The 25380-nt window shown below is 41.4% G+C and overlaps 3 protein-coding genes, 1 long non-coding RNA gene and 1 other non-coding gene across 6 annotated transcripts in view; 3 read left to right on the forward strand and 2 right to left on the reverse strand.

Moving 5' to 3' along the window:
* The window catches only part of LOC112256936 (guanine nucleotide-binding protein G(I)/G(S)/G(O) subunit gamma-2), a 28719-nt gene extending 20584 nt beyond the window's left edge, over positions 1-8135 (forward strand). For both annotated transcript variants that reach the window (XM_024430531.2, XM_042325199.1), the window contains exons 2-3: positions 456-577; positions 7041-8135. In XM_024430531.2, coding sequence (XP_024286299.1) covers positions 491-577; positions 7041-7169 — 216 coding nt within the window. In that variant the 5' untranslated portion in view covers positions 456-490 and the 3' untranslated portion in view covers positions 7170-8135. The remainder of the gene's footprint in view (positions 1-455; positions 578-7040) is intronic.
* Positions 8136-9889: 1754 nt separating this feature from the next.
* trnal-cag lies at positions 9890-9972 on the reverse strand. The gene has a single exon. It is a non-coding gene; the product is annotated as a tRNA-Leu (tRNA).
* A 52-nt stretch (positions 9973-10024) lies between these two features.
* Positions 10025-15030, forward strand: LOC112257187. The gene is made up of 4 exons (XR_006083977.1): positions 10025-10267; positions 13574-13608; positions 14612-14699; positions 14894-15030. It is a non-coding gene; the product is annotated as an uncharacterized LOC112257187 (long non-coding RNA).
* A 1701-nt stretch (positions 15031-16731) lies between these two features.
* On the forward strand, positions 16732-18670 carry dusp23b (dual specificity phosphatase 23b). The gene is made up of 3 exons (XM_024430530.2): positions 16732-16919; positions 17482-17763; positions 17993-18670. The coding sequence occupies exons 2-3, from the start codon at positions 17494-17496 to the stop codon at positions 18176-18178; spliced, it is 456 nt and encodes a 151-aa protein (XP_024286298.1). The 5' UTR covers positions 16732-16919; positions 17482-17493; the 3' UTR covers positions 18179-18670.
* Positions 18671-20152: 1482 nt separating this feature from the next.
* Positions 20153-25380, reverse strand: part of oct2 (organic cation transporter 2) — a 31452-nt gene continuing 26224 nt past the window's right edge. The window contains 3 exon segments of the mRNA XM_042326241.1: positions 20153-20448; positions 23920-24117; positions 24707-24778. Of these exon segments, the coding sequence (XP_042182175.1) occupies positions 20153-20448; positions 23920-24117; positions 24707-24778 (566 nt within the window).

Here is a 25380-nt window from a genome sequence, read left to right on the forward strand (position 1 = left end):
TTGTCCTTCTGGAAGTTTCTCCCATCTCCACAGAGGACCTCTGGAGCTCTGTCAGAGTGACCCTCGGGTTCTTGGTCACCTCCCTGACCAAGGCCCTAGCTCAGTTTTGCCGGGTGGCCAGCTCTAGGAAGAATCTTGGTAGTTCAAACTTTTTATAGACAGCTGCGTGCCTTTTAACACATTTGCAACAATTTATAAAAACCTGTTTTCACTTTGTCATTTTGGGGTATTGTGTGTATATTGATGAGGATTTTCTTTTATAAAATCCATTTTAGAATAAAGTTGAAACGTTAAAAAGAATGTGGAAAAAGGAAAGGAGTCTGAATACTTTCCGAATGCACTGTACATACAGAATGATAAGAAATGCTCTGAGACCAGGTTGCCACCCCAGACAGACAGACAAACAGACTAACCTTAAGCTTCAACCCTAAACCAACCTCTTCTCTTCCCTTCAGACAGCCTATTCCAGGCCTAGCTGAGAATCTCTATCATGGCGTCCAACAACACAGCAAGCATCGCCCAGGCCAGGAAACTGGTAGAGCAGCTGAAGATGGAGGCCAACATTGACAGGATAAAGGTGAGGGGGAATTAGGTCTATATCACTGGCCAAGAAGATAAAAAACCTAACAGATACACTATCGGTCAAAGGTTTTAGAACAGCTACTCATTCAAGGGTTTTTCTTTATTTGTACTATTTTATACATTGTAGAATAATAGTGAAGACGTCAAAACTATGAAATAACACATATGGAATCATGTAGTAATCAAAAAAGTGTTAAACAAATCAAAATATATTTTATATTTCAGATTCTTCAAAGTAGCTACCCTTTGCCTTAACAACAGCTTTGCACACTCTTGGCATTCTCTCAACCAGCTTCACCTGGAATGCTTTTCCAACAGTCTTGAAGGAGGTCCCACATATGCTGAACACTTATTGGCTGCTTTTCCTTCACTCTGCGGTCCGACTCATCCCAAACCATCTCAATTTGTTTGAGGTCGGGAGATTGTGGAGGCCAGGTCAACTGATTTAGCACTCCATCACTATCCTTCTTGATAAAATAGCCCTTACACAGCCTGAAGGTGTGTTGTGTCATTGTCCTGTTGAAAAACAAATGATAGTCCCATTAAGCCCAAACCAGCTGGGATGGCGTATCGCTGCAGAATGGTGTGGTAGCCATGCTGGTTAAGTGTGCCTTGAATTCTAAATAAATCACAGACAGTGTCACCAGCAAAGCACACCCACACCATAACACCTCCTCCTCCATGCCTTACGGTGGGAAATACACATGCGGAGATAATTCGTTCACCCACACCGCGTCTCACAAAGACATGCCGGTTGTATCCAAAAATTTTCAATTTGGACTCCAGACCAAAGGACATATTTCCACCAGTCTGATGTCCATTGGTCGTGTTTCTTGGCCTAAGCAAGTCTCTTTTTCTTATTGGTGTCCTTTCGTAGTGGTTTCTTTGCAGCAATTCAACCATGAAGGCCTGATTCTATTGTCAGTCCAAGATGGCGTAGCAGTCGGACATGCTTTTGTCTTGTCTTGTCCCATGTAAATAGTCGGTCTCATCGTTTCTTTTTCGGATATATTTTAATCTCACTTTCCACCTACGATTTAAATATACTTTCCTGCAACCCGCCCCACCCAATGTGGTACGGATCTGCTATTTTTATACGTTATAACTGGAACCTCCATCAGAAGCTAGCCATCAGAAGCTAGCCAGCAAACTAGCTACTAGCCAGAGGTCACTGTTAACCACGGCTAGCCCCGGCCCACTAGCTTTCTGAACACCGTGCCTCCCGCTCGCCTAACATAGTAGCGACTACCAAACGTCTCCCGGACTCACCTATTGCTGCTCATTGGACCCTATAATCACTCGGCTACACATGCCTCTCTCTAATGTCAATATGCCTTGTCTTCTGCTGTTTCGGTTAGTTATTATTTTATTTCACTGTAGAGCCCCTAGTCCAGCTCAACATGCCTTAGATAGCTCTTTTGTCACACACCCCACACATGGGGAGAACTCACCTGGCTTAGCTAGTGTCTCCAGAGATGCAAGCTCTCTCATTGTCACTCAATACCTAGGTTTACCCCAACTGTACTCACATCCTACCATATCCTTGTCTGTACATTATGCCCTGAATCTATTCTTCCACACCCAGAAATCTGCCCCTTTTATTCTCTGTTACCAACGCACTAGACGACCAGTTCTTATAGCCTTTAGCTGTACCCTTATCATACTCCTCTGTTCCTCTGTGATGCTGGGTCCCTGTAGCCCTCAGCATCACACCTATTCCCCAGGCGCTCTCATTTGTTGACTTCTGTAACCGTAAAAGCCTTGGTTTCATGCATGTCAATATCAGAAGCCTCCTCCCTAAATTTGTTTTATTCACTGCTTTAGCACACTCCGCCAACCCTGTTGTCCTAGCCATGTCTGAATCTTGAATCCTGAATTCTGACATTCCATCCCCAACTACAACATTTTCCGTCAAGATAGAGCTGCCAAAGGGTGCAGAGTTGCAATCTACTGCAGAGATAGCCTGCAGAGTTCTGTCATACTATCCAGGTCTATATCCAAACAGTTTGAGGTTCTGCTTTGAAAAATCAATCTCTCCAGAAATAAGTCTCTCACTGTTGCCACTTGTTATAGACCCCCCTCAGCCCCCAGCTGTGCCCTGGACACCATGTGTCAATTGATTGCCCCAGTCTATCTTCAGAGTTCGTACTGTTAGGTGACCTAAACTGGGATATGTTCAGCACCCTGGCCGTCCTACAAAACTAAACTAGATCAAGGAACCTACCAGATACAACCCTAAATCTGTAGGGTAGCCTAGTGGTTAGAGCGTTGGACTAGTAACTGGAAGGTTGCAAGTTCAAACCCCCAAGCTGACAAGGTACAAATCTGTCATTCTGCCCTTGAACAGGCAGTTAACCCACTGTTCCTAGGCCGTCATTGAAAATAATAATTTGTTTTTAACTGACTTGCCTGGTTAAATAAAGGTATTAAAAAACATTGGCACCCTCATAGATATCATCCTGACCAACTTGCCCTCTAAATACACCTCTGCTGTCTTCAACCAGGATCTCAGCAATCACTGCCTCTTTGCCTGTGTCCGTAAGGGGCCTGCTGTCAAAACGACCACCCCTCATCACTGTCAAATGCTCCTTAAAACACTTCAGCGAGCAGGCCTTTCTAATCAACCTGGCCTGGGTATCCTGGAAGGATATTGACATCATCCCGTAAGTAGAGGATGCCTGGTCATTCTTTAAAAGTGCTTTCCTCACCATCTTAAATAAGCACGCACCATTCAAAAAATGTAGAACAAAGAATAGATATAGCCCTTGGTTCACTCCAGACTTGACTGCCCATGACCAGCACAAAAACATCCTGTGGCGTACTGTATTAGCATTGAATAGTCCCCACGATATGCAACTTTTCATGGAAGTCAGGAACCAATATACAGTCAGTTAGGAAAGCTAAGGCTAGCTTTTTCAAACAGAAATTTGCATCCTGCAGCACTAATTCCAAAAAGGGACACTGTAAAGTCCATGGAGAATAAGGGCACCTCCTCCCAGCTACCCACTAACTCTAATGAACGTATCTTCTACAGGCTAGGAAACACTGTCCCCACCGATAAATCTACGATAATCGAGAATTTCAATAAGCATTTTTCAACGGCTGGCCATGCTTTCCACCTGGCTACCCCTACCCTGGCAAACAGCTCTGCACCCCCCGCAGCAACTTGCCCAAGTCCCCTCCCCCCCGCTTCTCCTTCACCCAAATTCAGATGGCTGATGTTCTGAAAGAGCTGAAAAATCTGGATGCCTACAAATCAGCTGGGCTAGACAATCTGGACCTTCTCTTCCTAAAATTATCCGCCGAAATTGTTGCAGCCCCAAATACTAGCCTGTTCAACCTCTCTTTCGTATCGTCTAAGATCCCTAAAGATTGGAAAGCTGCCACGGTCATCCACCTCTTCAAAGGGGGAGACTCTCTAGACCCAAACCGTTACAGACTTATATCCATCCTGCCCTGCTTTTCTAAAGTCTTCAAAAGCTAAGTTAACAAACAGATCACCAACCATTTAGAATCCCAACGTACCTTCTCCGCTATGCAATCTGGTTTCCAAGCTGGTCATTGTTGCACCTCAGCCACGCTCAAGGTCCTAAACGATATCATAACCGCCAGTGTTAAGAGACAATACTGTGCCAGCTGTATTCATCGACCTGGCCAAGGCTTTCGACTCTGTCAATCACCACATTCTTATCGGCAGACTAAACAGCCTTAGTTTCTCAAATGACTGCCTCGCCTCGTTCACCAACTACTTCTCAGATAGAGTTCAGTGTGTCAAATCGTAGGGCCTGATGTCCGGACCTCTGGCAGTCTCTATGGCAGTGCCACAAGGTTCAATTCTCGGGCCGACTCTTTTCTCTGTATATATCAATGATATCGCTCTTGCTGCTGCTGATTCTCTAATCCACCTCTATGCAGACGACATCATTCTGTATACATCTGGCCCTTCCTTGGACACTGTGTTAACAAACCTCCAAACAAGCTTCAATGCCATACAACACTCCTTCCGTGGACTCCAACTGCTCTTAAATGCTAGTAAAACTAAATGCATGTTCTTCAACCGATTGCTGCCCACACCTGCCTGCCCATCTAGCATCACTACTCTGGACGGTTCTGACTTAGAATATGTGGACAACTACAAATACCTAGGTGTCTGGTTAGACTCTAAACTCTCCTTCCAGACTCACATCAAGCATCTCCAATCCAAAATTAAATCTAGAATCTTTGTATTACGCAACAAAGCCTCCTTCACTCATGCTGCCAAACATCCCCTCGTAAAACTGACTATCCTACCGATCATTGACTTCAGCAATGTCATTTACAAAATAGCCTCCGACACTCTACTCAGTAAATTGGATGTAGTCTATCACAGTGCCATCCGTTTTGTCACCAAAGCCCCATATACTACCGACCACTGCGACCTGTATGATCTCGTTCGCTGGCCCTTGCTACATATCTGTCGCCAAACCCACTGGCTCCAGGTCATCTATAAGTCTTTGTTAGCTAAAGCCCGGCCTTATCTCAGCTCACTGGTCTCCATTGCAACACCCACCCGTAGCACACGCTCCAGCAGGTATATTTCACTGGTCATCCCCAAAGCCAGCACCGCCTTTGGCCGGCATTCCTACCAGTTCTCTGCTGTCAATGACTGGAACGAATTGCAAAAATCATTGAAGCTGGAGACTTATATCTCCCTCAGTAACTTTAAGCATCAGCTGTCAGAGCAGCTTACCGATCACTGTACCTGTACACAGCCCATCTGTAAATAGCACACACAACTATCCCATCCCCATATTGTTACTTATTTTTTTGCTCTTTTGCGCTTCAGTATATCTACTTGCACATCATCATCTGCACATCCATCACTCCAGTGTTAATGCTAAAATGTACATATTTCACCACTATGGCCTTTTTTATTGCCTTACCTCCCTAACCTTACAGCATTTGCATACACTGTACACAGATTTTTATTTTGTTATTTTGACTGTACGTTTCTTTATCCCATGTGTAAGTCTGTGGGCTGAAATTTCTAAGGCTGGTAACCCCCCTTATCACAACACAACTGGTTGAATCAAATGAATTAAGAAGGAAAGAAACTCCACAAATTTACTTTTAAGCCACACCTGTTAATTGAAATGCATTCCAGGTGACTACCCCATGAAGCTGGTTGAGAGGGCGCCAAGAGTGTGAAAAGCTGTCATCAAGGCAAAGGGTGGCTATTTGAAGAATCTCAAATGGAAAATATATTTTGATTTATTTAACACTTTTTTGGTTACTACATGATTTCATATGTGTTATTTCATAGTGTTGATGTCTTCACTATTATTCTACAATGTAGAAAATATTAAAAATAGAGAAAAACCCTTGAATGAGTGGGTGTTCTAAAACTTTGACCGGTTGTGTATTTGACAAATCTGTAGCATCACTGCCCAAAAGGATAATACTGGTATACACTGAGTGGACCAAATATTAGATATTGTATCCATGCAGTGTTTTGACTATACTGAGTGTACAAAACATTAGGGACACCTGCTCTTTCCATGACATAGACTGACCAGGTGATTCCAAGTGAAAGCTATGATCTTTTATTGATGCCACCTGTTAAATATACTTAAATGAAGGGGAGGAGACAAGTTAAGGAAGGATTTTTAAGCCATGAGACATGGATTGTGTATGTGTGCAATTCAGAGGGTGGATGGGCAAGACAAAGGTTTTAAGTGCCTTTGAACAGGGTATGGCAGTAGGTGCCCGGTGTACTGGTTTGAGTATGTCAAGAACTGCAACGCTGCTGTGTTTTTACACTCAACCGTTTCCTGTGTGTATCAAAAATGGTCCACCACCCAAAGGACATTTTATTTAACTAGGCAAGTCAGTTAAGAACTAATTCTTATTTACAATGACAGTCTACCAGGGAACAGTGGGTTAACTGCCTTGTTCAGGGGCAGAATGGCAGATTTTTTACCTCAGGGATTTGATCCAGCATCTTTCGGTTACTGGCATACCTGAAATATGAGAAATCGGTAACATCACTGCCTAAAAGGATATATCCGAAATATGAGAAATCGGTAACATCACTGCCTAAAAGGATACAACTGAAATATGAGAAATCGGTAACATCACTGCCTAAAAGGATACAACTGAAATATGAGAAATCGGTAACATCACTGCCTAAAAGGATACAACTGAAATATGAGAAATCGGTAGCATCACTGCCTAAAAGCATATAACCGAAATATGAGAATATAGGAAAGTAAGGGATATACAGAATGAGACATTGGTTGCCCGTTCCATTACAGCACAGAATACAGTGGTAATAACATGGTGATAGTATGGTAACAAGTTATAGTTACTATGATATTATCACTGTGCGTGTGTGTGTGTGTGTGTGTGTGTGTGTGTGTGTGTGTGTGTGTGTGTGTGTGTGTGTGTGTGTGTGTGTGTGTGTCTGTCTTTCAATACAGGTGTCCAAAGCAGCAGCAGACTTAATGTCGTACTGCGAAGCCCATGCCAAAGAGGACCCGCTCCTGTCGCCGGTGCCCGCATCCGAAAACCCTTTTAGGGAGAAGAAGTTCTTCTGTGCCATCCTGTAAACGGGGTGTGGTTTATTTGGTCTGACAGGAAGTCTGCTCATCTTGGGACATTGAACGAGGACGTTCAATATGTAGACATCTTCTAACAGAAGGGCATGGAGGAGTAGTACTGTCTCTTTCTCTACAATGGAAGCTAAAGCAGGCATTTAAAAACCACAGAGTAAGACGTAACCATTTACAGCGGTCTGATCTGACCTGATCTGAGGACAGTTTTTGAGGGCTGTGCAGCATGTTTGATGGATCCATCCGTGTAGTCAGAGGACAACCGAAGATAGTATGGTTATCCACCCAGAAACATGATGGACAACCAATCAACCAAGTCTTCAGGTTGTGTTTAAAATAAAATTAAAATAATGAAGGAAAAAAATAAACAAAAAAAATGTTGTGGTTCTTTTGGAACATGAAATCCAAGTGTTACCTTAAATGGTGGGTTGGGTAGATGAGCTGCTTACCACCAGATACTAACGCCTGTTTATCGGAATGTTTTTATTTTTGCTGTTGTTTATTTTATGCAGATTTTGATTCTGAGATGAATTGGTTTGGCTATATCACTTAGACAACTTTCTATACTGTATGTGATTACTGAAACAGCTATTTTAACTTTTTTTTTTTTTTTTACATCGTTAGAATTGGTGAAAGCTGTTTTAATGGAAAGTTTGGACGTTCAATTAAGTGATATTCTTTACAGACATGTTTCTTTAAACTTCTTCTGAGAGAAGTATACAACATATATATCTGGCAATGTGGTACAGTATGTGTTTCCTTCAGATACAAGCTCTCTTTTTACTATTTGTATAAAAATACTAGCAAGTAAACTGTGTTGTGCTGTGCGTTCTGAATGTTTGTGTTTATCATTAATAATTGCATGAAATTAACTATTTTTTAATTTTATTTTTAATGTGGGGATTGTATGAACGAGGCAGCCTCCATCTGGCAGTGCCAACTGTATTAAAAAGATAACAATGACTCAAAATGGACTCCATAAGGACATCTTTGTCATAGGAAAAACGAAAGGGACAAGACTGAGCTGCAAGCCGATGATGCTTAATTTCCCAAATTGTTTAAAAATAGGTTATGGTTAGGGTTAAAGGTTAGATTTAGGGTTAAAGGGATAGTTCAGCCAAATTACAAAATTACACATTGGTTTCCTAACCCTCCAAACAGTCTATGGACCATGTATGACAGCAATCCATGATTTGGTTTAGTTTCCATGGCACTGTTTCCACATGCTAACGTTTTAGCATTTTGGCATAAATCACATTAAAGTCATGGGGCCGATATTAGCATTTTTTCACACATCATGTCCAAATCATCTAAAAGTATCTAAAAAATGATTGTGAAGCTCAACAAAGTCACTTACATATGTTTTGAACATGAAAATGCTAATATCGGTTCCATGACTTGAATTTGTGCCACAAATGCTAAAACGTTAGCATGTGGAAACAGAGCCATGGAGATTAAACCAAAGCATGGATCTATCCCTAGCTTTAACTGTTTCGTTAAGTTTAGGGCATAGGTTGTCCGTTTTAGATTTTGGCTAGTCGGATGCAGGTCAGAAAAGTCCCTTTAATTTGGTCTCCCCTCTCGTGCTATAGCAATACCTGGTTCTGACTGGCAAGGTATATTTCCATAGCACTTTGCACATAAAGCTACTAGCGAGTTGGAGTGTAAGACATCATTGAACATTCACATTAACATGGGCCAGACTATGTGGGTTATTCATAAAACGATATAAACATGTTTACGTCATCCATTCAAACTGCAAGGAGAAATCTAGTAGACATTGCAGACTGTGCAGAAGCTGACATAGGTTTTAGTCCCTTCATCAGAAAACAAGAGGTAGGCCTACACATTTCATGAGGAACATGGCATCCTACCATATTCATAATCATTCATATTTATAATCTTGGCAAGTCAACATACTGTATGCCCAAATAAATTAACAAAGTAGCACCTAAGAAGTGATTATTTTTGGGGTGCACTGCAGCATTGCAGAAAACTGTTGTGTGTAAAATAAAAATAAAAAAGTTTTTTATAAAACTCAAACTCTAAAGCCCCATTTATCACCCGGTGCTAACATGGGTCCTTTGTCCTGACCTTGCCTACATTCTGAAAAGTGTCTACACATGGTATTAAAATGTGTCTGTTATCTGTCCACTGTGTCTGCAATGTGACAAGATTTCCTGGTCCCTCTATCCAAGGGCCTTCATGGGCCGCCTGTTGCCCATCCCTAAACTAGACCATAAGTAGGTAACATAACATGTCTTGGAGGTGCTCAGAAATATGTAAACGTACATTTCATATAGCTCTGAGGCCAGGCTGTAATATAATCAAATTATATCATATTTGGATAATCCGTGAGCATAATATTACAAAAAATAAAAAATAATCTGGAGCTTTTCTTTAAGGGAATAGGGTGAATTTGCCTCTAGTCACTGATCTTGGGTCCATTTAGCATGTTCCTCACTAATGGTTAAGGATAGGAAGCTGATCCTAAATCTGTTTTTAGGAGAAACTTCACCCTTGCAGTTTGATGAGCTTCTATTTGTTGCACTTTTAGTGCCCTCGTGTGGATAACAGCTCCAACATAATTTTCAACATTTTATTTATACTGATTTAGTATTGCGTTCGTTGCTAGGATAAAATAACTTACTTGTAGCTGGGGATCTTACTAACATCGACGCACTTGTCTGATTCAGTTCGGGGGGAAAAAAATGACTTGTCAGAAGTGGGATTCGAACCCACGCCTCCAGGGGAGACTGCGACCTGAACGCAGCGCCTTAGACCGCTCGGCCATCCTGACATACAATTACCTGCGAATGTATATCATTTTAACCTAAGAAAGTAATGACGTTAACCTCGAGTAAAATCAAAACGAACATATATACGGTTATTGGTTTTATTACAGTGGCAGGATTTGTTCAGAATATATATTTTTTTGTACTTGCTAACTGGTTGAAGTTACTCACGTGTTGCATTCAACGATTTAGAAACCTGGAAATATACGAGTTTCCTAGTTCCGAAGAGCACTTGAACGCGGCACAAGGAGCGACACAAATCTTTGACGTCGTCGTGCAAGAGAAGGAAGCTCCAGTAGGGTTTGTGTACTTTGGTGTTTAACGTTGTTATTATAACGTTACCCTGTTAAACAAGACATCACCTACGCCCAACTTTAGCCGTTTAGGTAGTTAGCTAAAACGTTAATTTGACGGGTTTTTTTTTTATACATTTCTCGAGAAATGTACTTATTGTAAGTGAATATTGCTTGAATTAATTCAATTAACAGTGGTTAGTATACGTTACTAACTAGCTGGCAACCTACCTAATACACTTCACTTGAAAGATATCGAGCAAATGTCCTGTGTTACATTTGGTCTTTTGGCAATATAGCTAGCTAGTTTATCATGTTTTTTGTTCACCAAGGGACGCCAGCTTTTTGGCATGGGCGTTTACTGTGGGGATTTCTTTAGCTAGCTAGTCCCATTATTAGCAGAGATAACTAGCTATACATGCTCTTTTTAAGCTAACTAGCTAAGTAGTAACGTTAGCTACTAACTAACTTTAGCTGCTTTTTGAGTGTGTTGAAGTGTTTCCAGGTCACACATGAAAGACGAAACCTTTAGCTAGCCAGTTATACCAACCGTTTGTTACTCTTTGTCCAAGTATCATGCTCTCTCCCAGTGGAGTGCAGGTCTACTCATTTAGGTTTAGGCTCAGTAATCTGTCCAAAATCCTATACATCAACGAGGCCAGAGGGGGGCATCTGAATTCACATTGGGACTGGCAGTGAATAGAACACTATGGTTGAGTTACAGTAATATAACACCATAGTTACAGTAATAGAACACCATAGTTACAGTAATAGAATACTATAGTTACAGCAATATAACACCATAGTTACAGTAATAGAACACCATAGTTACAGTAATAGAACACCATAGTTACAGTAATAGAACACCATAGTTACAGTAATAGAATACTATAGTTACAGCAATATAACACCATAGTTACAGTAATAGAACACCATAGTTACAGTAATAGAACACCATAGTTACAGTAATAGAACACCATAGTTACAGTAATAGAACACCATAGTTACAGTAATAGAATACTATAGTTACAGCAATATAACACCATAGTTACAGTAATAGAACACCATAGTTACAGTAATAGAATACTATAGTTACAGTAATAGAACACCATAGTTACAGTAATAGAACACCATAGTTACAGTAATAGAACACCATAGTTACAGTAATAGAACACCATAGTTACAGTAATAGAACACCATAGTTACAGTAATAGAACACTATGGTTGAGTTACAGTAATAGAACACCATAGTTACGGTAATAGAACACCATAGTTACAGTAATAGAACAATATAGTTACAGTAATAGAACACCATAGTTACAGTAATAGAACAATATAGTTACAGTAATAGAACAATATAGTTACAGTAATAGAACACCATAGTTACAGTAATAGAACAATATAGTTACAGTAATAGAACACCATAGTTACAGTAATAGAACAATATAGTTACAGTAATAGAACAATATAGTTACAGTAATAGAACACCATAGTTACAGTAATAGAATACTATAGTTACAGTAATAGAACACCATAGTTACAGTAATAGAACACCATAGTTACAGTAATAGAACACCATAGTTACAGTAATAGAACACCATAGTTACAGTAATAGAATACTATAGTTACAGTAATAGAACACCATAGTTACAGTAATAGAACACCATAGTTACAGTAATAGAACACCATAGTTACAGTAATAGAACACCATAGTTACAGTAATAGAACACTATGGTTGAGTTACAGTAATAGAACAATATAGTTACAGTAATAGAACACTATGGTTGAGTTACAGTAATAGAACACCATAGTTACAGTAATAGAACACCATAGTTACAGTAATAGAACAATATAGTTACAGTAATAGAACACCATAGTTACAGTAATAGAACAATATAGTTACAGTAATAGAACACCATAGTTACAGTAATAGAACAATATAGTTACAGTAATAGAACAATATAGTTACAGTAATAGAACACCATAGTTACAGTAATAGAACAATATAGTTACAGTAATAGAACACCATAGTTACAGTAATAGAACAATATAGTTACAGTAATAGAACAATATAGTTACAGTAATAGAACACCATAGTTACAGTAATAGAACAATATAGTTACAGTAATAGAACAATATAGTTACAGTAATAGAACACCATAGTTACAGTAATAGAACAATATAGTTACAGTAATAGAACAATATAGTTACAGGAATAGAACACTATGGTTGAGTTACAGTAATAGAACACCATAGTTAGAGTAATAGAACAATATAGTTACAGGAATAGAACACTATGGTTGAGTTACAGTAATAGAACACCATAGTTACAGTAATAGAACACCATAGTTACAGTAATAGAACACCATAGTTACAGTAATAGAACAATATAGTTACAGGAATAGAACACTATGGTTGAGTTACAGTAATAGAACACCATAGTTACAGTAATAGAACACCATAGTTACAGTAATAGAACAATATAGTTACAGGAATAGAACACTATGGTTGAGTTACAGTAATAGAACAATATAGTTACAGTAATAGAACAATATAGTTACAGTAATAGAACAATATAGTTACAGTAATAGAACACCATAGTTACAGTAATAGAACAATATAGTTACAGTAATAGAACAATATAGTTACAGTAATAGAACACCATAGTTACAGTAATAGAACAATATAGTTACAGGAATAGAACACTATGGTTGAGTTACAGTAATAGAACACCATAGTTACAGTAATATAATACTATAGTTACAGTAATAGAACACTATGGTTGAGTTACAGTAATAGAACACCATAGTTACAGTAATAGAATACTATAGTTACAGTAATAGAACAATATAGTTACAGGAATAGAACACTATGGTTGAGTTACAGTAATAGAACACCATAGTTAGAGTAATAGAACAATATAGTTACAGGAATAGAACACTATGGTTGAGTTACAGTAATAGAACACCATAGTTACAGTAATATAATACTATAGTTACAGTAATAGAACACTATGGTTGAGTTACAGTAATAGAACACCATAGTTACAGTAATAGAATACTATAGTTACAGTAATAGAACAATATAGTTACAGTAATAGAACACTATGGTTGAGTTACAGTAATAGAACTTTTCTAAAAAAGGTTCTACCTGGAACCAAAAAAAGGGTTCTCCTATGGGGACAGCCGAAAAAAAAAACATTTGGAACCCTTTATTCTAAGAATGTAGTGTAAGTAGATCCAATTGAAATCACTGTTTTAATAATATACATTTGTGAAGCAAATATAAACTTTTTTTACCTTTTTTTTTCCAGGTGTAAAACCCTTGATTCAACAGACACATCCATTGGTGAGTCATGTGAAGTTTCTTCCATTTTGCGCTTGCTCATTCTCCTTGTCGATCACTTAAACTCACACTCGCGCAGTTTTTTTATTTCACCTTTATTTAACCAGGTAGGCAAGTTGAGAACAAGTTCTCATTTACAATTGCGACCTGGCCAAGATAAAGCAAACCAGTTCAACACATACATCGACACAGAGTTACACATGGAGTAAAACAAACATACAGTCAATAATACAGTATAAACAAGTCTGTATACGATGTGAGCAAATGAGGTGAGATAAGGGAGGTAAAGGCAAAAAAAAGGCCATGGTGGCAAAGTAAATACAATATAGCAAGTAAAACACTGGAATGGTAGATTTGCAGTGGAAGAAAGTGCAAAGTAGAAATAAAAATAATGGGGTGCAAAGGAGCAAAATAAATTCGTTACAGAGAGTTATTAGTTATCAGTTACAGAGAAGATGAAGATATTTGCCAATTACACCCATTACTAACAATGTTTGTTGCAGGAATGATATGACAGGCACATAACTTTAGAAAAATATAATATAATATACTTGAATTTTTGCATTTACCTTTCATTTTTTAAGCCTGCCAAGCTGTCCTCAAATGAGGGGACCTCTGGATTATGGAGCGGTGTGTTAATATAACGTTTTTTAAATATTACCACATGTATTAGGATTAGGCTAAACTTGACCATTTTAGAGATGAGTAAAAAAAAAATCATAATCCAACTACTGTCTAATTTTGATATCCTCATAAAATGTTTCAGATTGATGATTTAATGAAATGATGTCCCACTTCAATAATGAAGGGACATAGGAGGAGCAAACATGCCTGTGCATGTTTGTAGTTGGTAAGGAAATGTGAACAGTTGACATAGACAATCAGACATTTTTTAATAGATTCTGACTGTTAAAGATATTTTACTGTGCATTATTGTTCTGTTGTGTCCTGCATGCCCACACTATGCCAATCGATCATTTATTTTCTTCTCTTTTTGTTCTTGCAGTAAGTGTCAAGACAAGCCAGAAAACTCAGGAGGTTGATGTGTTGTGGGCCGTCCGTAAAGTCCTAAAATATGTCCCTGAGGATGCAAAGTATGTATATGAGCAAGTTGCTCTTTTTTGAAAGCGTCTCTAAGTGATAACTGCGACAAACTTCTTCAACCTGTACCATGGAATTACTTTTAGGTAGCTGAGTTCACAAAGTTCCTTCAGGAATGTCCTTTTCTCATTTTCTTTTAAAATCTTAAATTAATACATTTGTAATACGCTGACTCTCTTCACTGCAGATCTGACCCATCACACCACTCTTCAAGAGGGCCACTATGCTCCAGATTGTCTTCTGTCCTCAGAGGTCCTTGTTGAGGATCTACCCTATCATACCACTCATATTGTTCATTAATAAAAATAAAACAATGGGCCTTTATATACTCTGTGTCGCTCACTCTATGGGTGAATTACGAATCAATTACTGTATGCAGATGTGCAAAAAAATTGTGATGAAAATTTTGTTTTGCTATTGCTTGTTATTGTTTTGCTATCTGTTTTAAATGTAAGATGATTTAGCAGATTTCAACTTTAATTGGTGACTATGGAAACAGATAGAAATGTAATGAACCATATTTTCAATATCCAACTTGATCCTCTGCAATACTTTTTACTGTAGGTAATACGCTGTAGTCAGGTGGTCGTTACCAGGTTATGATGAGGTCTTAACTATAACCAGTAGGCAACATAATATAGCACATAATATATTGGTCAGAATTATGACCAGCAGGTCAGATAGAGCTCACAATTATGACCAACAGGTCGTATGGCGGTCGCAAAAAGACGTTAAAATATAACTTTTTTTCAACCAGTTTGCGACCAGAATAAGACATCGTAAAAAGACGTCATTTTGACGTCTTTTCACAAAGGTTTTGTTCAATCAAATCGGAATATCTTACAGTGAATGCTTACTTTCAAGCCTTTAACCAACAATTCAGTTTTAAGAAAAATACTCCCAAAAAAAGAAAATAAATAAAAGTAACAAATAATTAAAGAGCAGCAGTAAAATAACAATAGCGAGGCTATATACAGGGGGTACCGGTACAGAGTCAATGTGCGGGGGCACCGGTTAGTCGAGGTCATTGAGGTAATATGTACATGTCGGTAGAGTTATTAAATTGACTATGCTTAGTTAGAAATGGGACACTGGGACCTGTATGATGCCGCTAAGGTGGCAGTTGGAGGCCAGCTCCAGACCCTTACTGCAATCTCTCTGCCGCAACGGTCCAATTAAAAACCAATGGCTTCCGCCGCGACGTTGGCAACGCATGTCATCACAGAATAAGGAGCTATAAACAAGTTCTGACTACAAGGAGTACATCTACGACCAGAAGTGTCTTTTCAAAGCAGGTTAGAATAATTACCGTGAGGGGTTAGGAGACTTAGTTTAAGTTTAGGAAAGGGGTTAGAGTTCGCTAAAATGCCCCCCTATAACTACAAAAGGTCCCAACCAATGATGTATATAAACCCTAGAGTGTTAATACTATGTATTGGCCAATGGGAGGCTTTAAAGCCACTGATGACGCCATATTGGCACTCCTCAGAAGAAGCAGTCCTCTGTCGGAATTTATGGAATTATACAGTATTTCAATTAAATGTTTCAAGCACAAAATTACATGCATTTAAGTATTTTTGTTGTTGACAGTAACATGAAGTACTGTAACGACCCTGGGTTTACACCAATGTAATGAAACAGGCAGGGAGCAGGTCTCGAACCCTCGACCTTCTAGCCCGAGGTCCGGCGCGCTATCGACTGTGCCGCAAAAGCATGCGCCTGCGGCAGAGTCGATGTCCGCGCTCATAAACCCAGGGTCGTTACAGTACTTTTTTTTTTAAACATTATTTTAAGATTTTATTTGTATGTTTCGTTCAGATAATAATAATAATGCATTAAAGTGTCTGTAATATAATAAACGTGGCAAAAACAAATGAAGACATTATAAATGCATTTCTGTACAGTAACTTCCCAAACACTTTTTTTTTTTAAACCACGGTGAGGAGTGCCAAGATGGAGGTGCCGTGGCCTCAAAACAGTGCCCCCATAATATTGTCTAGTGTATTGTATAAATTATTGTTCACCGCCCTTTACACATCTTTGTCGTCATCGTTGTAAAGACGGATTAAGCTCCAGTGTAGGTTGTGTTCTATGTTGTTTAACGGGACATCACCCACCACACCCTGACTTTAGTCGTTTAGCTAACTGCAAAACCTTTTCACGCCAGATCTGACGTTTTTATACACGGATTTCTTCAGAAAACAATACTGAATGTAAGTAAATAAGTGTATTGCATTGCATGAATGAATTGACAGGTGCCAGTAGCATGCTAGCTAGCAACCTATTTTATAAACTTCACGTAAAGATAGCTAGTAAGCAAACTTTATATTACATTTGGATTTTTGGCCATATAGAAAATGTTAGTTTATCATCTTTTTTTGTACACAGAGTTGACGCCCACCGTTTGTCATGGACGCTTATGGATTTATTTAGCTAACTCAACTAGTAGCTACTACTACTAACTAGCTGCTTTTGAGTGGGTTGAAGTGTCAAAGTCACAGATGAAAGGGGAAATATTTAGTTAACTAGTTATACCAACCGTTTGTTTATAATCAACCTTGTTCGAGTATCATGCGGTCTCCTAGTGGAGTACAATTCAACTCGGCCAGATTTCAGTCGTCTTTCCAAAATACTACACAACTGAGGCCAAACAGTTTCACCGTTGTAACGTTAACACAGCAATGGGTTTATGGGCATCTGAATGCACATTGTGACTGGCTGTGAATATGAGATTATTGAATGGTAAAACAATCTCAACATTTCACAATATTTCAGATTGACTTTGCCATGGCCTGTAGTCCACCCCCTAATTTCTCCTGGGTCGAACCTAAAAAGTTGGCAGGACTGGCTCTCCCTCGAATGACTGCCCACTACCAATACCTTCTGGACAATGGCATTCAACACCTGGTCTGCTTGTGTGAGAAAAAACCTCCCAACTATGATACCGTCCCAGGAGTGAAACTACACCACATCAAGATAATCGACTTCACCCCACCAACTCCAGAACAAATTCAGAGGTTTCTGTCTATTGTGGAGGAATCGAATGCTAAAGGCGAGGTAAGGGTTCAGTTTAAGAAGTGTTCAGTTACCCATTATTCAGCTACTACATCAGAGGACCTCCTTACTTCTGTTCTGAAACATGAAACCAAACAAACATTGACCACTGAGTTCACAGTGGTCACAGTCTAAATCTACACCGTTTAATTATTGTCAACCATTGATGTACATTAACACACATCCTTCTGTATCTATGTAAGTCAACCACATGTATTTCTCGCTGCTGTAGGGTGTAGCTGTTCACTGTATGCATGGCCATGGGAGGACAGGGACCATGTTGGCCTGCTATCTGGTGAAGACCAGGCAGATCTCAGGCATCGACGCCATCAGTGAGATCAGAAGATTACGTCACGGCTCTATTGAGACACACGACCAGGAGAAAGCAGTGGTGCAGTTTTACCAGCGCATTAAATAACTGTTTTTGTTTAAATATGTTACGTTTAAATAATTTTAAAGGGGAAATCAACTTGTATACCTGTACTGTACACATCTATAACTTGACCAATTGAAGTGGACAAATTTAAAAAGGGGGATACATTTTTATGTATTGTAGCTGCATTTCTTCTTTAAAGCTGCTACTCAGGTTTGGAACTACATGGATTTTTTTAGGAGTGACTGTTTTTAACTCTGGGAAGGTGTCCTGAATTGTATGGGAAGTATACGGTACATCTATAATGTGTACCATGACCGCTGTGCCTCTGCGTTGCTCACTCTTTGGGGTTTTAGCCTGGGTATCTGTAATGCAATTTGTGACAACTGCTGATGTAAAATGGGCTTTATAAAACACATTTGATTGCTGTTGTAAATTTGCCAAAAATAACCATTAATTTATTACAAAAAAATCCATTAATAACGTACCTAAGTTTTGATTTGAGTTCAATTAAACAACAGACTCATGCAATAAGCATTTGTGACTCACCACCTGGATTCGGTCTTATGTAGCAACATTTGAAATTGGGTGTTTTACATTGGATAAAAAGTAGAGACTCAGAGCTACAACATGGCATATCATACACTGCATTTTTGAGGAACAATGGATAAGTAATTCTGCTTTGAAAGTTGATATACTTGTAAACTCACTTTTGAGAAAATGGCCTTTGAATGTTTTGGTACCTACTGGAGAGCTCTGCTTTGTCTATATTGTCTATACACATTCAGCACTGTTCACACACTCTTAAGCCAGCCCCACCCATCTCTTTAAGGATTCACATGTGCAGTCATGCACTGAGCAGTGTAGTAAATATTAAGACTTAAAGTGGTAGTAGCCTACAATACGGAAAGTGTCCAGGTAAACAAAGTGTCCAGATGTAAAGATACCTTAATAGAAAATGACTGAAGTTAAAGTCACACAGTAAAATACTACTTGAGTAAAAGTCTAAAAGTATTTGCTTTAAAAAAACTTAAGTATCAAAAGTACATTAACCTCTTTGGGCCGTTAAGTATCAAAAGTAAAAGTCAGATTGCTTAAACCAGATGGCCCTATTTAAAATTTTTATTGACGGATAGCCAGGGGCACACTCCAACACTCAGATATAATTTACAAACAAAGCATTTGTGTTTAGTGAGTCTGTGTGGTATGTCACCAAATCATGTTACGACCACACATATCAATATTCATTTTATATATCAATATTTTGCTAAATGGATGGGTCTTTACAGAAGGTGTAAACGATACAGCCAAATGGTTACATGCGTAGTAGCATTATCAGAAATAGTGCAAATATAAACTGATATACAGTATGTAGACGAACAATAACAGTAGTGATAGATGAGGTAGTTGTATGCATACAATCGGGTAAAGTGGTGAGGCAATGCAGATAGTGCTGATGAGTGGTCTGTCCGAACCACGCATGAACAAGAGAATCTATATACGGAGAGCCTGTTTCTGTCCTGCCCTTGACTTTGGTGCAGGGCATGTGATGCCCATAGCCTATTCATTGCAAAACTCCCTGATCTTCTCAAAAAGATAAGTTTGTCTAGCTATGTCCAGTCCCGGTGGTGCTTGTACAGGTAGACCATCTATGGGAGGAAGGATGTCAGCGTTGTGCAGCAGCTGAAACCTGGTCCCGACTGAGTCAGAACGCTCCTTGGCGACAATACCACCAGGCTCCAGAGCACCGAAGCTGTAAAACAGGAAATAACAAAAACCTCTTTGACAACATCAATTCACCTCCCAAGTTTAGATAAGAAGAATAACCTCATACAATACAATGAAAATTATAATCACCTGAAGTTCTGGTACTGCTTGATCTGTGGCAGCGGCCTGAAGTACAGAGTCAAGTGTTGTTGCCAGCCATAGCTTTCCACCAGCACCGTACCATCCTCCAGTCCAACCAGCTGTGGGATGGTGACCCCTGTCATAGTGCTGTCCTTCACAACACCAGCAATCTCAGACAAAGTGTTCACTCTGCTTGATGAGGCTGAAGCACCAGGCAAACTTGTTGTGGTCTGTGATCAGGAAGTGAAGGTCCAGACTGTGGTGCAGCATGTGCATGGTCCGCCAGGCACAATACCAGAGAACAGACTTGTTGTTTTGGCCACTGCTGTTATTACAATTCAGGTCAACACGTGTTTCCCCAACTCCGTAGTTGGTGAAGAAATGGTGCATGTAGTTGATGACTGCGCTGCTGCCTGTGCTGGATGACATGCCTTCATCAATCAAGTAGTTGACTTGTTGTGGTTTTCCTTCACAGCAGACACCAAACAAGACACACTTGCGAGGAGTTAAAAAGTAGATGGGACCTGGCTGCATAGGGTCAGAAGCATAGTGCACCTGCAAACAACAAAAGAACATTAAGATAAATTACAATTAATTGTCTCACCCTTGTCAATCTGTCTTTATACAGCTTAGTGAAATGTATTTGTCTGCCTCCCAAATATATATATATATATATATGAATCTTTTATTTTTTTGTTGATTGTACTGTATATCTATTTATCCATCTATGTCCTTAATCAGTATAAAGGAGGAAATGTTTCTTGTTGAGTAAAATCAACGCTGTAATGTATCCTGATGTCTTTGCTTGCTGGTTCAGTAGGGCCCCCAGAGACAACTGGTTCAGTAGGGCCCTCAGAGACAACTGGTTCAGTAGGGCCCCCAGAGACAACTGGTTCAGTAGGGCCCTCAGAGACAACTGGTTCAGTAGGGCCCTCAGAGACAACTGGTTCAGTAGGGCCCTCAGAGACAACTGGTTCAGTAGGGCCCTCAGAGACAACTGGTTCAGTAGGGCCCTCAGAGACAACTGGTTCAGTAGGGCCCTCAGAGACAACTGGTTCAGTAGGGCCCTCAGAGACAACTGGTTCAGTAGGGCCCTCAGAGACAACTGGTTCCGTAGGGCCCTCAGAGACAACTGGTTCAGTAGGGCCCTCAGAGACAACTGGTTCCGTAGGGCCCCAGAGACAACTGGTTCAGTAGGGCCCTCAGAGACAACTGGTTCAGTAGGGCCCTCAGAGACAACTGGTTCAGTAGGGCCCTCAGAGACAACTGGTTCAGTAGGGCCCTCAGAGACAACTGGTTCAGTAGGGCCCTCAGAGACAACTGGTTCAGTAGGGCCCTCAGAGACAACTGGTTCAGTAGGGCCCTCAGAGACAACTGGTTCAGTAGGGCCCCCAGAGACAACCCCAGAGACAACTAGTTCAGTAGGGCCCTCAGAGACAACTGGTTCAGTAGGGCCCTCAGAGACAACTGGTTCAGTAGGGCCCTCAGAGACAACTGGTTCAGTAGGGCCCTCAGAGACAACTGGTTCAGTAGGGCCCTCAGAGACAACTGGTTCAGTAGGGCCCTCAGAGACAACTGGTTCAGTAGGGCCCTCAGAGACAACTGGTTCAGTAGGGCCCTCAGAGACAACTGGTTCAGTAGGGCCCTCAGAGACAACTGGTTCAGTAGGGCCCTCAGAGACAACTGGTTCAGTAGGGCCCCCAGAGACAACTGGTTCAGTAGGGCCCTCAGAGACAACTGGTTCAGTAGGGCCCTCAGAGACAACTGGTTCAGTAGGGCCCTCAGAGACAACTGGTTCAGTAGGGCCCTCAGAGACAACTGGTTCAGTAGGGCCCTCAGAGACAACTGGTTCAGTAGGGGTCCTCAGAGACAACTGGTTCAGTAGGGCCCTCAGAGACAACTGGTTCAGTAGGGCCCTCAGAGACAACTGGTTCAGTAGGGCCCCCAGAGACAACTGGTTCAGTAGGGCCCTCAGAGACAACTGGTTCAGTAGGGCCCTCAGAGACAACTGGTTCAGTAGGGCCCCCAGAGACAACTGGTTCAGTAGGGCCCTCAGAGACAACTGGTTCAGTAGGGCCCCCAGAGACAACTGGTTCAGTAGGGCCCTCAGAGACAACTGGTTCAGTAGGGCCCTCAGAGACAACTGGTTCAGTAGGGCCCCAGAGACAACTGGTTCAGTAGGGCCCCCAGAGACAACTGGTTCAGTAGGGCCCTCAGAGACAACTGGTTCAGTAGGGCCCTCAGAGACAACTGGTTCAGTAGGGCCCTCAGAGACAACTGGTTCAGTAGGGCCCTCAGAGACAACTGGTTCAGTAGGGCCCCCTCAGAGACCCTGACAACTGGTTCAGTAGGGCCCTCAGAGACAACTGGTTCAGTAGGGCCCTCAGAGACAACTGGTTCAGTAGGGCCCTCAGAGACAACTGGTTCAGTAGGGCCCTCAGAGACAACTGGTTCAGTAGGGCCCTCAGAGACAACTGGTTCAGTAGGGCCCTCAGAGACAACTGGTTCAGTAGGGCCCTCAGAGACAACTGGTTCAGTAGGGCCCTCAGAGACAACTGGTTCAGTAGGGCCCTCAGAGACAACTGGTTCAGTAGGGTCCTCAGAGACAACTGGTTCAGTAGGGCCCTCAGAGACAACTGGTTCAGTAGGGCCCTCAGAGACAACTGGTTCAGTAGGGCCCTCAGAGACAACTGGTTCAGTAGGGCCCTCAGAGACAACTGGTTCAGTAGGGCCCTCAGAGACAACTGGTTCAGTAGGGCCCCCAGAGACAACTGGTTCAGTAGGGCCCTCAGAGACAACTGGTTCAGTAGGGCCCTCAGAGACAACTGGTTCAGTAGGGCCCTCAGAGACAACTGGTTCAGTAGGGCCCTCAGAGACAACTGGTTCAGTAGGGCCCTCAGAGACAACTGGTTCAGTAGGGCCCTCAGAGACAACTGGTTCAGTAGGGCCCTCAGAGACAACTGGTTCAGTAGGGCCCTCAGAGACAACTGGTTCAGTAGGGCCCTCAGAGACAACTGGTTCAGTAGGGCCCTCAGAGACAACTGGTTCAGTAGGGCCCTCAGAGACAACTGGTTCAGTAGGGCCCTCAGAGACAACTGGTTCAGTAGGGCCCCCAGAGACAACTGGTTCAGTAGGGCCCCCAGAGACAACTGGTTCAGTAGGGCCCTCAGAGACAACTGGTTCAGTAGGGCCCTCAGAGACAACTGGTTCAGTAGGGCCCCCAGGGACAACTGGTTCAGTAGGGCCCTCAGAGACAACTGGTTCAGTAGGGCCCTCAGAGACAACTGGTTCAGTAGGGCCCTCAGAGACAACTGGTTCAGTAGGGCCCTCAGAGACAACTGGTTCAGTAGGGCCCTCAGAGACAACTGGTTCAGTAGGGTCCCCAGAGACAACTGGTTCAGTAGGGCCCTCAGAGACAACTGGTTCAGTAGGGCCCTCAGAGACAACTGGTTCAGTAGGGCCCTCAGAGACAACTGGTTCAGTAGGGCCCTCAGAGACAACTGGTTCAGTAGGGCCCTCAGAGACAACTGGTTCAGTAGGGCCCTCAGAGACAACTGGTTCAGTAGGGCCCCCAGAGACAACTGGTTCAGTAGGGCCCCTCAGAGACAACTGGTTCAGTAGGGTCCTCAGAGACAACTGGTTCAGTAGGGCCCCTCAGAGACAACTGGTTCAGTAGGGCCCCTCAGAGACAACTGGTTCAGTAGGGTCCTCAGAGACAACTGGTTCAGTAGGGCCCCTCAGAGACAACTGGTTCAGTAGGGTCCCCAGAGACAACTGGTTCAGTAGGGTCCTCAGAGACAACTGGTTCAGTAGGGCCCCTCAGAGACAACTGGTTCAGTAGGGCCCCTCAGAGACAACTGGTTCAGTAGGGCCCCTCAGAGACAACTGGTTCAGTAGGGTCCCCAGAGACAACTGCAGGTCTTGACAGGTGGTCTTACTGTCAGCAACCATCTTCTGGTAGACAGACCGCTCACTCTGAACAAGCAGGAGATGCTGCTCTTGCTTCTTCAGCTTGGCTGATTTAACAGCTTCTGGCATATTGGCATATCTGAAGACCTGATAGTTGTTCTTCTGGCACTGCCAGCACAGGTCTGTCCTGGGCTTAGATGTGGGGCAACAATTTTCTCCACAGATTCCTAAAAGAAGACAGCCTGAAATACAGAAATAATGTGAGATCAATAAAAGTAGTGCCAATCATGTTGGAGGTCAATTGGATAATCAAAATATCTTTATGCTTTTAAAGTGTTGAGCCTTGATTGATAAGCCTTGATCGAATGTTGAACCCGTCTTCTCAGGATCCTCCTTATAAGGCTTTGGTGGAGTCATTTGATCTGAGGGATAAGAGACGTTGGTGCTCCTTGAATATGCGATTCTCAGGGGCTGCATCACCTCTGATGTCCTCCTGGACTCTGCAACCCACACCTGTTATTGAGAATATCAATTGTAGGTTATCTATACAGATATACAGGCCATGCATATTATATTTACCTCACATGCGACCCATGATAAGATTGCAATTATCCCATTAAATTAATTGTTTGTCAATTTTCAATAACAACACTATTGTTAGACTCACTAATCATGTTGGGGCTGGAGCAGTACAGCTGTCTGTTCTTCAGCAGGGCCTGTTCTCTCTGTGTTCTGTTCCCTCCATGGTGAAGGTAATTACCCCTTATTACCCCCCAGGCCTCTGTTCCAAACCCTCATACAGGATCAGGGTCTTACCGTTGGGCTTAGCAGGGCCACTACCATCCAATGCTGAGGGAATCATAAACCAGTTGGTTAGATCCAGATCATCTAGGAGCCCGTAGAGATCCATGAGAATGTCACCAGTTACAAGGTGTGCTATTCCTCTACCATTTTTCATTGTGGACTACTGAATGATGGGAGTCCATGAAATGCAATTAGCTGAATCGAAAATACAAATTGTCTTTGGTGTTAGATCGTTCAACCTTTGTTGAGGGACTGTTCAGGGAAAAAACGCAAATGCAATAGAAATATTGCCTTTTATTATTTTTCTGCTTGTACCTATAGTTGCTACTGAAGTTATTCTACTTGTATCTAGTTGTTACCAAAGGTGGTTCATCAAGCATAGCATCTCCCACCTGTAGCACACGCTCCAGCAGGTATATCTCTCTAGTCACCCCCAAAACCAATTCTTTCTTTGGCCGCCTCTCCTTCCAGTTCTCTGCTGCCAATGACTGGAACGAACTACAAAAATCTCTGAAACTGGAAACACTTATCTCCCTCACTAGCTTTAAGCACCAACTGTCAGAGCAGCTCACAGATTACTGCACCTGTACATAGCCCACCTATAATTTAGCCCAAACAACTACCTCTTTCCCTACTGTATTTAATTAATTTATTTATTTTGCTCCTTTGCACCCCATTATTTTTAT

The sequence above is a fragment of the Oncorhynchus tshawytscha genome, linkage group LG08 (assembly GCF_018296145.1).
Source record: "Oncorhynchus tshawytscha isolate Ot180627B linkage group LG08, Otsh_v2.0, whole genome shotgun sequence".
NCBI lineage: Eukaryota > Metazoa > Chordata > Actinopteri > Salmoniformes > Salmonidae > Oncorhynchus > Oncorhynchus tshawytscha.